At 39.5% G+C, this 11,975-nt stretch overlaps 1 protein-coding gene across 1 annotated transcript in view; it reads left to right on the top strand.

The window, feature by feature from the left end:
• The first annotated feature begins 1,281 nt into the window (after window positions 1-1,281).
• NET1 (neuroepithelial cell transforming 1) overlaps window positions 1,282-11,975 on the top strand; it is a 46,984-nt gene continuing 36,290 nt past the window's right edge. The window contains exon 1 of the mRNA XM_063448292.1: window positions 1,282-1,447. Within this exon, the coding sequence (XP_063304362.1) occupies window positions 1,299-1,447 (149 nt within the window). The 5' untranslated portion in view covers window positions 1,282-1,298. The remainder of the gene's footprint in view (window positions 1,448-11,975) is intronic.

The following is an 11,975-nucleotide window of genomic DNA, read 5'->3' as shown; positions in this document are numbered from 1 at the left end:
CACATGTGCTGGGGCAGCCTGATCGGGTGCTCCCGGTCTGCCTCTAATACAGAGGCAGACCGGGGCACCCTTAACCCCGCGATTGCGGCGATCTGGGGTTAATTTTACTGCATGACAGACGAGGTCCGTCATCCGTCGTTAAGGGTATCCCCAAGATGACGGACCTCGTCCGTCACCCGTCCTGAAGGGGTTAAGGACAAAACTTCTGGAATAAAAGGGAATCATGACATGTCACACATGTCATGTGTCCTTAAGGGGTTAAGAAACTGCAATATTTACATTTTAGGGTTACATCCTCCTCTACTGGCTGTCATATTGACAATAAAACTCAATGTGGAAGCCCCCATTCCCGGATTCAATGCTTTCCTATGGGGAAGCTTGGATGCCCGTGCAGGATTTGCCACGCATGTGCATAGGGTCTATGACAAGCATTGGATTGGACATAGGGATATTAAAGAGACGGACTACAGATTTGTATTCCTTTACATTTTGCACAAGGTGCCTCAAACGTATGGGCTCTGATGGGAGGTATGAACTAAATATGTAATGTTTAAAAGATGATGATTACATGGTAATAAATTTAATGAATTGCAAGATTCAAGCTAAAATAGCCAAGTTGTGTCAATAGTTGTGTTGTAGATTTTTTTTCCAAGCCAGCACATTGTTATCTAAATTTTGCAAATTTGTTTTCAGTTTACTACTGTTTGCAGGATTATTCACTAAACTCCAAATTGTAGCAAATTAAAATCTAAATTGCATAATGTAGATCAAAACAGCAAAGCTATGACCGTAGTATTAAAGAATCATCCCATTCCCAGGCCAGCTTATTTTACCTAAATGTTGTCATTTAGATTTCTGTTAGCTACAAATCAGAGTTCAGTAATTAAAACCCTTTTAATGTTTATTTCTGTTTCTGCTATTTCTTAATATTTTTAATTTTTTTTTAGTGTTATTTGCTCTCCGTTTCTGACAGTTCGCACAGCCCTGTCTATATATCTTTGAAAAGGTGAATTAAACTACTAATAATAGAAATTCGATAACTGTTAGCTGTTGCCTTGGCTTATGCCCACAGTTTAAATGGAGACTTCACCCTCTTGTCATCGAGAGACGTAGCAGCCAAGAAGCATCTTGACGTTCGGGGGCGGGACTTTAAACGAATACCTGTCTCCTAGTAACAGTTTTTCTGTCTCCTGATTGGATAGAATTTCCCTTCCGCTTTTTTTCAAACTGGCGGCTCGGCGGTTGGTGTTGCTGTGACGAGCGCTCCATCTCTCCGGTGTTCTATTATAAAATACAAAATGGAGGGCGATGAGGTCATGGCGCCCCCAGCAGACCCCTCTCCGCCCAATGAGAACGTGAAACCCAAAAAAAGAAACGGTCCTAGAAGGAAAGCTTCCGTCAGCAGCTTGGCGGGGCCGACCACCCCGGAGGGAGCCAGCTCCAGGAGGTACGGACTGACACACACAGTGTGGGGTGATGGGACAGGAGGGGGAGGGCATGCTGGGGGTGATATGCCAGTCACTCACTGATTGAATGACTAATTACATAGTTTATTAAACCAGATAAGCTGCACATTAACCCGAGCCTAGCATGTCCTGTTACTGTGTTATAATATAGTTATGATGTGATGGCTGAGCTTTGTTGTCCTGCTTGGATTACTCCTCAATAATAGCTCCATGGATGATCTGGCTGGCTGAGCATTGTGGGCAAGGAGGGTAGAGTACCAAATCAAAGCATGCACTGCACTCTCAATAAGGAAACAGGCTGAGCATCATGGGTAATGTGGCCCACAGCAGATAATGCCCAGCAGGACAGCCATCACTGCTTTACAGTGACCTGTAGGTTGGCAGCCTATAGAGAGAGAGACCATTTATTCCAGGATTATCCCTGGCTCCTCCATGTGTAAGCAAGCCTTCTCTGCTCAGTGACAGGCAGGACCCAGTGCTTCAGTGACATGGGATGGGTAGTCAGACACTGGGTTGTTGTTATTTTTCTTTGTGTTGTGTGTAAAAACCTACAAAGTGCAATGTAGATCTAAGTGGGAGAAAAAAAGCATTTACGTTTTGTACAGCAAAATTGGCCCAAGTATGCCTCATTCATGAACTGTTAGGATGCAAATGACCTATGACAATTTACAGTTACAAGCTTGAGTATGGTTGGGTTTGTGTGTGTTTTTCTTGTGTCAACATTTCAGGTTACCGTACCTTTTTATATTTTAAGGCTTCTATGCTTAAAGGGACAGTCCACCGCCCAAATAAAAAAAAAATACAATCTCTGTATTTTGTAGATATACCTCCAATAATAAAATGCACGCATTTTTTAACTTGTAGTCTTTGCAGATTACACTAAACTAAACAACCAGGAAGTAACAGGACCGGTTGTCAGATTATCTTCACACACAACTCTTCACCAAGCTAACATAGATACATTTTTAAGATACAAAAAAAGGGGCTTTCTAGCAATAACTTACAATCTATTATGTCTATTATGTAGCTTTAAAATGTATGTTATCCATTTGGGGGGTTTAAATAAATAAATAAATATATATATATATATATATATATATAGATATATATATAGATATATATAGATATATATATAGATATATATAGATATATATAGATATATATATATATATATATAGATATATATAGATATATATATATAGATATATATATATATAGAGATATATATATATATAGAGATATATATATATATAGAGATATATAGATATATATATAGATATATATATATAGATATATATAGATATATATTAGTGACATCTGTGAGCACAACAGAAGTGCAGGAGAAAACAAGTGAGATAATATAGCAACAATGTGCTGGAAGCATTGCCTATGGCACTGCAATCTTCTCCTAGTAAATTTGGCAGGATTATGATACCTCAGCATAATCTGTTTTCTTCAATATGTAATACCACAATACAGGTGATATTTTGATAATGTTTTCCAATTTTTACTGTGTATGTGGATCCAAGGATCATTCAAAAAGGTTAGACATCTACTTTGCTTATGTTGCCATTGCCACATAACTAGAGTGTAAAATGATAGAATAAATAAGCGTAGTCATACCAAATACCTCAAACAATAATTGTCTTGACTTTATGGAATCCTTCATATTGGAGAAAATGATTGTGATATCCTGAGTCATCCATCTGTTGTTGGCGTCTTCATGCTTATTTGTGCTTTTAACCCAGAGCCTGATGAGAAGGATGTGGAACTTTGGTACTGGTCATCATGGTGTGATGTCTTTCCATTTGTGCCATTCAGTAGCTTCCCATTGATTTAAAAAAAAAAAATTAATAATAACTTTTTTTTTTTTTTTTTTTTTAAATCATCACTGGGGAGCTACTGACTGGCTGAGAGTGTCAGCTGACGCTCTAAGTCAATCAGCAGCGCCACTGTGCAGCGACACTCCACACTTCCTGAAACTGAGATTCAGAAGCCGGATGCCGCCTGGTGGACGTGCAGATCGGCGCTGGAGTCACATTTTCAGCTTAAACTGTTTGTCCCTTTTAAAGTATGAGTGTGCCTCCTGACACTATATAACAACTTAAATTAGTTATGTTAACCACAGTGTACCTTTGTTACTCTAAACTTCTTATTTATTATTTCTGTAGTGTCCCTTTCTTATTTCTTTATAGTATAACTTTATTTAAAGGTATCCTCTAGAGTCTAACATTAGGATTTAAACATATATACTGGTATTAGTGTCACTATTAAGTGTTTGGAATGTAGTAGCTATCTCTGGACTTTCCAGCACACCCGGGTCATAGGTTACAATACTATCAGCACTATTATTAAGAAACTCCACAATACTATGCTTAGATTTATCAATTATATTTTTTTCTCTCTCCCCCCCCCCCCCCCGTCCAGGGCCAGAGAACTGACTGTTCAGGGTTAGGTGCTGGCCTTAGTTATGTTTATATCTGGTCCCGCAAGACCAACTCCCCAATCGAAAACACAGAGATTTTCGCCCCTCGGCCCAAATCATAGAGCCTCGCATTCACCCACCGATCGGGTTAAAGTTAGGGCCTCACCTGTCATTTCCACACGTTTTTGGATCTTTACTGTCACCGAGAGGCCAAAACCCTACCACCACGCTAGTGGCTCGAGCCCCACGGCCCAAATCATAGATGGATCATCTCACCTGCCGCTTTGCAACTAACTAGCAGGGCCTCACCTGTCACGGGGCAGATAGCTTTTCACTTCGGCACTAGTTAAACAGCCAGTTCTACGTAGCTCAACGGGGTGTCATTAATCAGACCCTTGTTATTGTGTTGTTCTTTTCTTGCAGGAGAAGAATCATCCCCTCCTAACACACCCGCTAAGTCTAGTACCCCTGTTAGGCATAATACCGCCAGTGAATTCCAAGAACCCAGGATCCCAGCTGAATTGCGCCGGAGGGGAATCCCCTTCCCAGCTACATCAAGGAAAGTGGAACTCTTCAAGCTGCTCACAGCTCATCAGGAGGATACTGGGTTGGGTACCAGCTCACAGGGGCAAAACTCAAACGTACAAGGAACTCTAAACACCATCTTGTCATCTCTTCAGTCCATAAATGATAGTCTGACAAAACTGGAAAATGCCTGCCTGGCTCGCATGGATCCTCCTCCCATAGGATCTGCACAAGCACTTACTCCTTCCAACACACAGGGTAGGACTTCTGCCTCACCTTTCACTCACCCTCCACCAACTTCATTACCCCAGCTCACATGGGTTCCCCCCTCACTCCCCGCTCTCCGTAAGCACATTCTAGATGGTAAAGATGTAAACCTAGTCCCTTTGCTAATTGCTTCCCAAGACGACGTGGAAAACAGAACATACAATTATGGCGATCTAGCTGTCGTAATGAAGGCTAGAGACCCACGACTCAACAACAAACTCACCATACCAGAGTTTGTCCTAGCCTTCGGTATTTACATGCCGAAGGGATGTTGTGTGCTCTGTTTATCCACAACGCCGGAAGAGTTTGATTTATACATGGACAAATTGGTGGACTTGGGCCACAAGTAACGGGGGTTTTGTTTTATGACTACTACAAGTCTGTGTCGGCAAAAGCAGCTGCAACCCTGGCCCAGTTTAACATCCGCACTGACTGGAGTCTGTTGGACACACAACTCTTTTGCAGGCTCGGTGCCCCCATCTTGTGCAGTCTGCTCATCCACCTTCCATACCATCAATTTGTGCCCCTCAGAAGCCGATCCCTCCTTATACTCAAACCACCCAGTTGGGTCCAACAAGCCAACCTTAAAAGACAAGCTCGGACGACGCATTGTTTACCTGGGCAGAGCACAAGTGTGCAATAATTTTTAATGCAGGAGTGTGCAGTTTCAGTGCCTGCAGATTACTGCACATGTGCTCCATGTGCTTTAGGGCTCATGCTAAATCCCAAAACAATGTCTAACTGAGGTGAACATAGGGAATTTGGCATTCTACTTGAATACTCATCCATCCACTCACTTGGTGGAATACGTAATTCACAGGTTTTCACAAGGTTTCCACACTGGGCTAGTGTCACTCTCCGTAAGTACTTTAGAATGTCCTAACCTCCTATCCGCGGTACACGAACTACAAACAGTGGATGATCTTATTGGGAAGGAAGTTCAAAAGGGTTTCACGACAGGCCCCTTTTCCTCCTGGCGCACAAATCCGATTGGAATAGCTACTAGTAAATACTCTAATAAATTTCTTATGATTGATCTGTCGGCTCCTCATTCGTCTGCAAACCCAAGCCTAAACTCCCTCCATACTGTCCACTGAGTTCTCTCTACACTATACCACTGTGGATAATACTATACAGGCAATCTTGAAAGCTGGTAAAGCGGCATGGCTCAGCAAGACCGATATCACCAATTCTTTCATGTTCCCTCTTTATGGCATGTTCATTGGGTTAAGTGGAGAGAGAAATATTACTTCGCTACCAGACTTGCTTTTGGGGCAAAAAGTAACCCCGAAATCTTTCACATGTTTGCCGAGACTCTCTGCTGGCATCAACATCACTAGGTGACTTTTTAATGAAAGAAAGTAGCAATAGCACTCCAAGTCTAAAGAGCACTACAGCACTATTTGCAACTCTAGGCGTTCCACTGTCACAAGACAAAACCACTGAACCCACCACCAGACTTGATTTTCTAGGTATCACACTGGATTCCAATACCATGCAGTCAAGTCTCCCCGAGGATAAACTCATACGCATTCGTGAAGATGTGAACAGGTTCCTACAACCAGGATCTTGCACACGGAAGGACCTACAATCTTTGTTAGGTTCATTAAACTTCGCCATGCACATTATCCCACGGGGAGATCATTTATTTCTAGGCTGCTACGCTTATTACCAGGTCTGCCAGCCGGCAATACTGGTCACTTAGATTCAAAGGCAGATCTGTTCATGTGGCAAGAGTTCCTTGAACACTGGAATGGGATTTCCTTTTTTCGTTCCCCAGGTATCCGACCAATCCCCAGTCTTTTGGACGGATGCAGCTGCTCACACCGGGTTTGCAGTAATCTACAAAAATCACTGGTTGAGAAATTGCTGGCCGAAAGACACTCTATCTACCTTCCTTTCGCGAGATTTCTGCATTATTCGAAATTTACCCGATAGTAGCGGCTGCGTTTACATGGGTCAAATCCTGGTCGGGCATGGCAGTCAAATGTTATACGGACAACATTACAGCCTGTGACATAAGGGTTGACCATCATGAGGTTAGTTCGCAGGCTGACCTGGTTGGCTGCCACATATCAGTTTTTCCTCTTCTGCGAATACATACCAGACTACTCCAACTCTGCTGCTGACGCTTTGTCCCGTTGTAAATTTTAGGAATTCTTTGTTCTTCACCCAGCAGCCAACAAATACCCGACACAACTTCGCAGTTCAACAATTTAATCCTGGACTAGCCCGGCTATTGGCGCATGGCAGGGAATTGGCATAAGTAGTCTTATCCACAAACAAAAGAAACGCACAGAAAACATACAATAGAGCTATGGTAATTTTTCAGAAGTTCTCTTTAGAATTCAACATACACGTTCATTTGATCAAACCATGGTTGCATTTGACGCATTTTGCCACCTTTATCTCAAACTTTCATATAACTATCAGGTGTTCAACACCACATTTTTACAACCATGCCAAATCAAACTCCTTTGCTTTCTGACCCTGTGAAGAATATATTGAAAGGCATAAAGAAATTAGATCCTCACTCTACAAATAACGGTTCCGGGCTCTATCAGACTTACTGGACACATTTAATTTGACCCCCATACAAACCTGGTTATAAAAACCTCTATGTACATAGCTTTCTATGGATTCCTTAGACCTAGAGAATTCACAATAACAGCCCAGTCAGACAGTCATTTGTGTGGCGCCCTTGTACTTCTTCATTGTGATTTTGAAGTTGGGAGTGACTTTATTACAGAGGCTTGACTGCACGTTATTTTTACTTCTTTCCTCACTCACCTGACCTTTGTTTGTAGACAGTCATTTAGGTCTCATTATGAAAGACTTAAAAAAGGTGAACAATCACTATCCTTTGTCACTTAGGCATTCCAAAACCAAACAATTATGCCATCCGCTAGAAGTGCCCTTCTACCCTACCGAGAATCACTGGTGCCCTGTTAAAATTTTAGACACTTATCTAGTGAAGGTTAGGGACAATCCCAGCCACTGTCCACTTTTTACACTGTTAGGCAGTCCCCTCACTACTTCCAAGTTCATGTTCTACATCAGAACTCTGTGCATTAGATTAGGTTGGGGCCGCATACCATACCAATACACCAGTACACATAATCAAAAAGTTGGGACATTAGAAATCTGCAGTATACGCAAGGTATTTCACGGTCCCTATATTAACAGACCACAAATTAGGCATTTAACAATTGACTTGCATATGGACGTTTTAAATACTTTTCGATTAAGTTAATATATCTATTTGGTCCAGAACATGGACAATTGCCTACGTATCAACTTGTTTTGTTGCAATAGCAGTCTATAGATAGCATTCTTTTTTGAGCTGGATTCATAAAAATAGAAAAGGTTTACAAATGGTGAATTTTCTGTAACTTTTTAACGAGCTTGGCAACTTCAGATGATCTGTTTCAGACTTTGACCTAGAGTCCTAGACCTTTTCATGCATAGCTCAGAGAGCTTCCGGCTTTCTCTCTGAGGTAGCAGAAGTGAAGAATGGCACCCAACGGACTCCATGTAAAATGTCAAATCATTGAATGCTCTGAATTGATTATGATGCTTGGAGTGGTCCTTTTTAAAGGGCCACTCCAGCTTGCTGAAGTGCTTTATGGGTGAGGAGTATATCATTAAAAAGGCACTTTATAAAAGTGCTGATTTCTATGAGAAATCTGAACAATTTATATTAAATAGATCACCAAAAATCAACAATGAAAACCTGCGTTTTCTTGAGTGTAGCGCTAAATGTGATAGAATAATACAATAGTGAATAGTGCTCTTAATTGCACTTACCCTCTTTTACACACTTGTATACATGAAAAAAAGGGAAAAAAATAGACAAATAATTGTGCAGTATGTTTAAGCTGAATTAGAAAATTTTTTGTGAATTCTGAAGATAGAGTCAAGTTCACTCACATTTGTTAGAGCCTTTTATAGATATAGGGCTCTAAACTTCCTGGCATCTGTGTCTTTTAGGGTAGACCACACGACCCCCCTCTCACGATATACGTATACGTGTTTTCCTCCAAGTTTAGATAGAAAAGAGACACAGGTAATCTGATCTGAGCGTAGTATTCCCAAATACTATAAATATCAATGAAAAATTAAGATATAGTATTGCTCACCTTTTTTAGAGCCTTTGTTAACCGGCTCTAAGTATATTAGCCTAGTGTCAATTTGTGGGGTGACACTACCCCTTTCTGGAATCACTTCGACAGGATACAGCAAAGAAGGTTGAGTATAAAAATATATTTATTATAAAATGAATATTCTAAAATTATGTATACAGTTTTACTAGAAAATAATAAAATCTGAAATATCATATATAAAATACAAATATTTGTTGCCAAAACGCGTTTCGCCGTCACACGGCTTCCTCAGTCGGCTTCTGATCTTCTTCTGAATAAAATCGCTTATATGTCTTTAAATCGACCGCCAAAATCTCCTAATTTTTAGTCCGGTGTGTTTCCAGTGGCTCGGGTTGATGTCGTCGCGTCACTTCCGGTCCTCCGTACTACATCTCCCATGGTGTTGTGCGGATCTCGGCGTCACTTCCGGTGTGTGTCAGCGGTGTTATGGGAAATTGAGTCCAAAGTGACATCGTTGTATAGTTCGTTTTTAGTCCGTGATTGTATTTCAAGCATATAAATCATATGTTCCGGGTAGAAGTAGAACGAGATAATTGTAACGTTAGTATTCAGGAACAATTTGACAGAAATGTGCAAATATTGAGATGACAATAAATAGAAATAAAATTATAAAAACAGAGAATAATCTATTATAGATTTGTCTATATTTGATTCCTTTGTTTAGTGTCATATGTCCACCTCTGCAGGTTTGGCTGGGGGTTGTTTTTATCCTTTAGACAGTGAAAGTGGAATACGATAAAGGTGCAATAGAAGTAATTGGATCCCTTAATATTTCTAGCAGCATACATTTTGAAGATTCTCAGGGTTACAAGTTATTTCTATTCTAAAGAGTGTAGAATTTGTTCTGACATAAAAAGTCTCTGAGTCTTTTCCAATATGGGTTGTGATCATATGAATGTCCTTAATTGTTATTTAGTCTGGGGTGGGGAATCGATATTAGTAATGTGATATATTAGTAATAAAGTTTTTTGGAGAATACAGTCTGTTGAAGGAATATTTGACTTTGAATTAGTCTTTGAATTTATTTTCAAGAAATTCTTAATTTGGTTACGGTGCAATTGCTGTAGGCGTAAAATTCTTAGAAGGGTTTGGTTTTAAAATTAAGATTTTAAAATTTTAAAAAGATCTTTTGTATATAAATATGAACTGGACCTCACCTTTTTTAGAAAATTATTAAAAAGTCTAAAAGGTTAAGAGGTTAAAGGAAATGGCAAAGTTCGAAATCCGCATTCAAACCATGGGGGGCTAGGGTGTTCAAATTAAAAATCCACTTTGTCTCGATTTTTCCTAGCTTCTTTATTTCATCCTCCCCTCTCCAATTTAAGGTGATTTTCTGTATAGCTGAAAAACTTAGAAATTGGGGATCGTTGTTGTGTACCTCTTTGAAATGGTTGGAAACGCTATGTTTATCATATCCTCTCTTTATGTTTCGTATGTGTTCATTTATTCTCACGTATAAAGGACGCTTGGTTCTGCCCACATATAGGAGATTGCAGGAACATTGTAGTAGATATATCACTCTCTTTGAAAAACATGTAGTCATTTCTCGTATTTTGTATTTGTTTTCTTTTTTTGAATCCGAAAATTCTATAACGTGTCTTTTTACACTCTTTGTGTTTTTACAGGCTGAGCATAGGCCACAGCCGAAAAAACCTTTCTTTTGAAAGAAAGGGGTGGGTTTTTTGTCTTTTATATGGTTGTGTACCAGTTTTTGTTTCAGATTGGGTGCTCCCCTGTATATAAATCTAGGCTTCTCTGGTAGAATCGAGTACAGCATTGGGTCGTTCCTAAGCATCGGCCAGTGTTTACTAATTATTCGTTTTATTCTGTTACTTTCTTGATTAAAATTACTAATGAAGGGTAGGATGTTGTGTTCTTTTGTGGTTTTCTGTTTATATTTCAATAGAGAGGATCTGTCCATTGTTTCTATTTGTTTAATAGTGTCCACAAGGGATTTTTCTTCATAACCCTTCTCTATAAACTGTTCTTTTATTCTTATGGCTTGGGTTCCAAACGTGCTTATGTCTGTGCAATTTCTGCGGATCCTCATTATCTGTGCTTTTGGGATATTTTTTAACCAGGGTGAAAAGTGACAGCTGTTTAGAAAAATGTAATTGTTTACATCTACTGATTTAAAAAAGGTTTTTGTCTTAATTTGGTTTTCTTCTATAAAAATTGTGAGATCTAAAAAATTTACGCTTTCTTTACTGTATTCCGTGGTTAATTTAATTCCCCAGTCATTAGTGTTTAAAAAAGTTAAAAATGACTTTAAAAGATCCTCTGAGCCCTTCCAAATAAAAAATATATCATCTATGTACCGCTTGTAGGAGACCAGGTTCGTCTCCCAGTCCTTGTTGTTATTTATGAATCTCTCCTCCCAAAATGCCATGAAGAGATTTGCATAGCTAGGAGCGAACCTGGTCCCCATAGCAGTACCGACTTTTTGTAAAAAGAATTCGTTATTAAACCAAAAATAGTTATTATTTAAAATGAGTTCTATTCCCTCTGTTATAAAATTAATTTGTTCATCTGGATAAAAATCATCATTCTTCAGAAAAAATTGTGTGGCTTCTATTCCTCTAGTGTGTGAGATGATTGTGTATAGTGAGCTCACATCTGCGGTGACTAGAATGTAGTCTGGTTCCCACTGTATTTCTTGTAAAATTTGAATAATATTGAGTGTGTCTTTGAGGTAGTTTCTAGTTTTTTGTACGATTGGTTGTAGGCACTTGTCCAGGTATTCCGATAGTCTACTTGATATCGAGCCTATGCCTGAGACTATCGGTCTACCTGGAGGATTGGTGGCATTTTTGTGGATTTTTGGTAAATGATAAAAAACAGGGATTTTTGGTTTCATGATGTTGAGGTATTTATATTCTTTTTCATTTAATATCTCTATTTCTTTTCCCCTCTGTAATAAATTTTCAAATTTTGTCTTAATGGTAAATGTCGGGTTTCCTGATAACTTTTCATATGTGTCCCCATCTCCAACTAGTCTTAGGCCTTCTTGTAGATAATCCTCCGTTCTCATAACTACAATCCCACCTCCCTTATCGGCTGGTTTGATTACTTTTTCTTTGTTCTTCTGAAGTGCTTTTAGTGCTAACCACTCCTCTTTGTTTAAATTCA

Source organism: Pelobates fuscus, chromosome 3, assembly GCF_036172605.1.
Source record: "Pelobates fuscus isolate aPelFus1 chromosome 3, aPelFus1.pri, whole genome shotgun sequence".
In the NCBI taxonomy this organism is placed as follows: Eukaryota; Metazoa; Chordata; class Amphibia; order Anura; family Pelobatidae; genus Pelobates; species Pelobates fuscus.
Note: the sequence above shows the minus strand (reverse complement) of the source record. Positions and strands in the feature narration are given on the sequence as shown.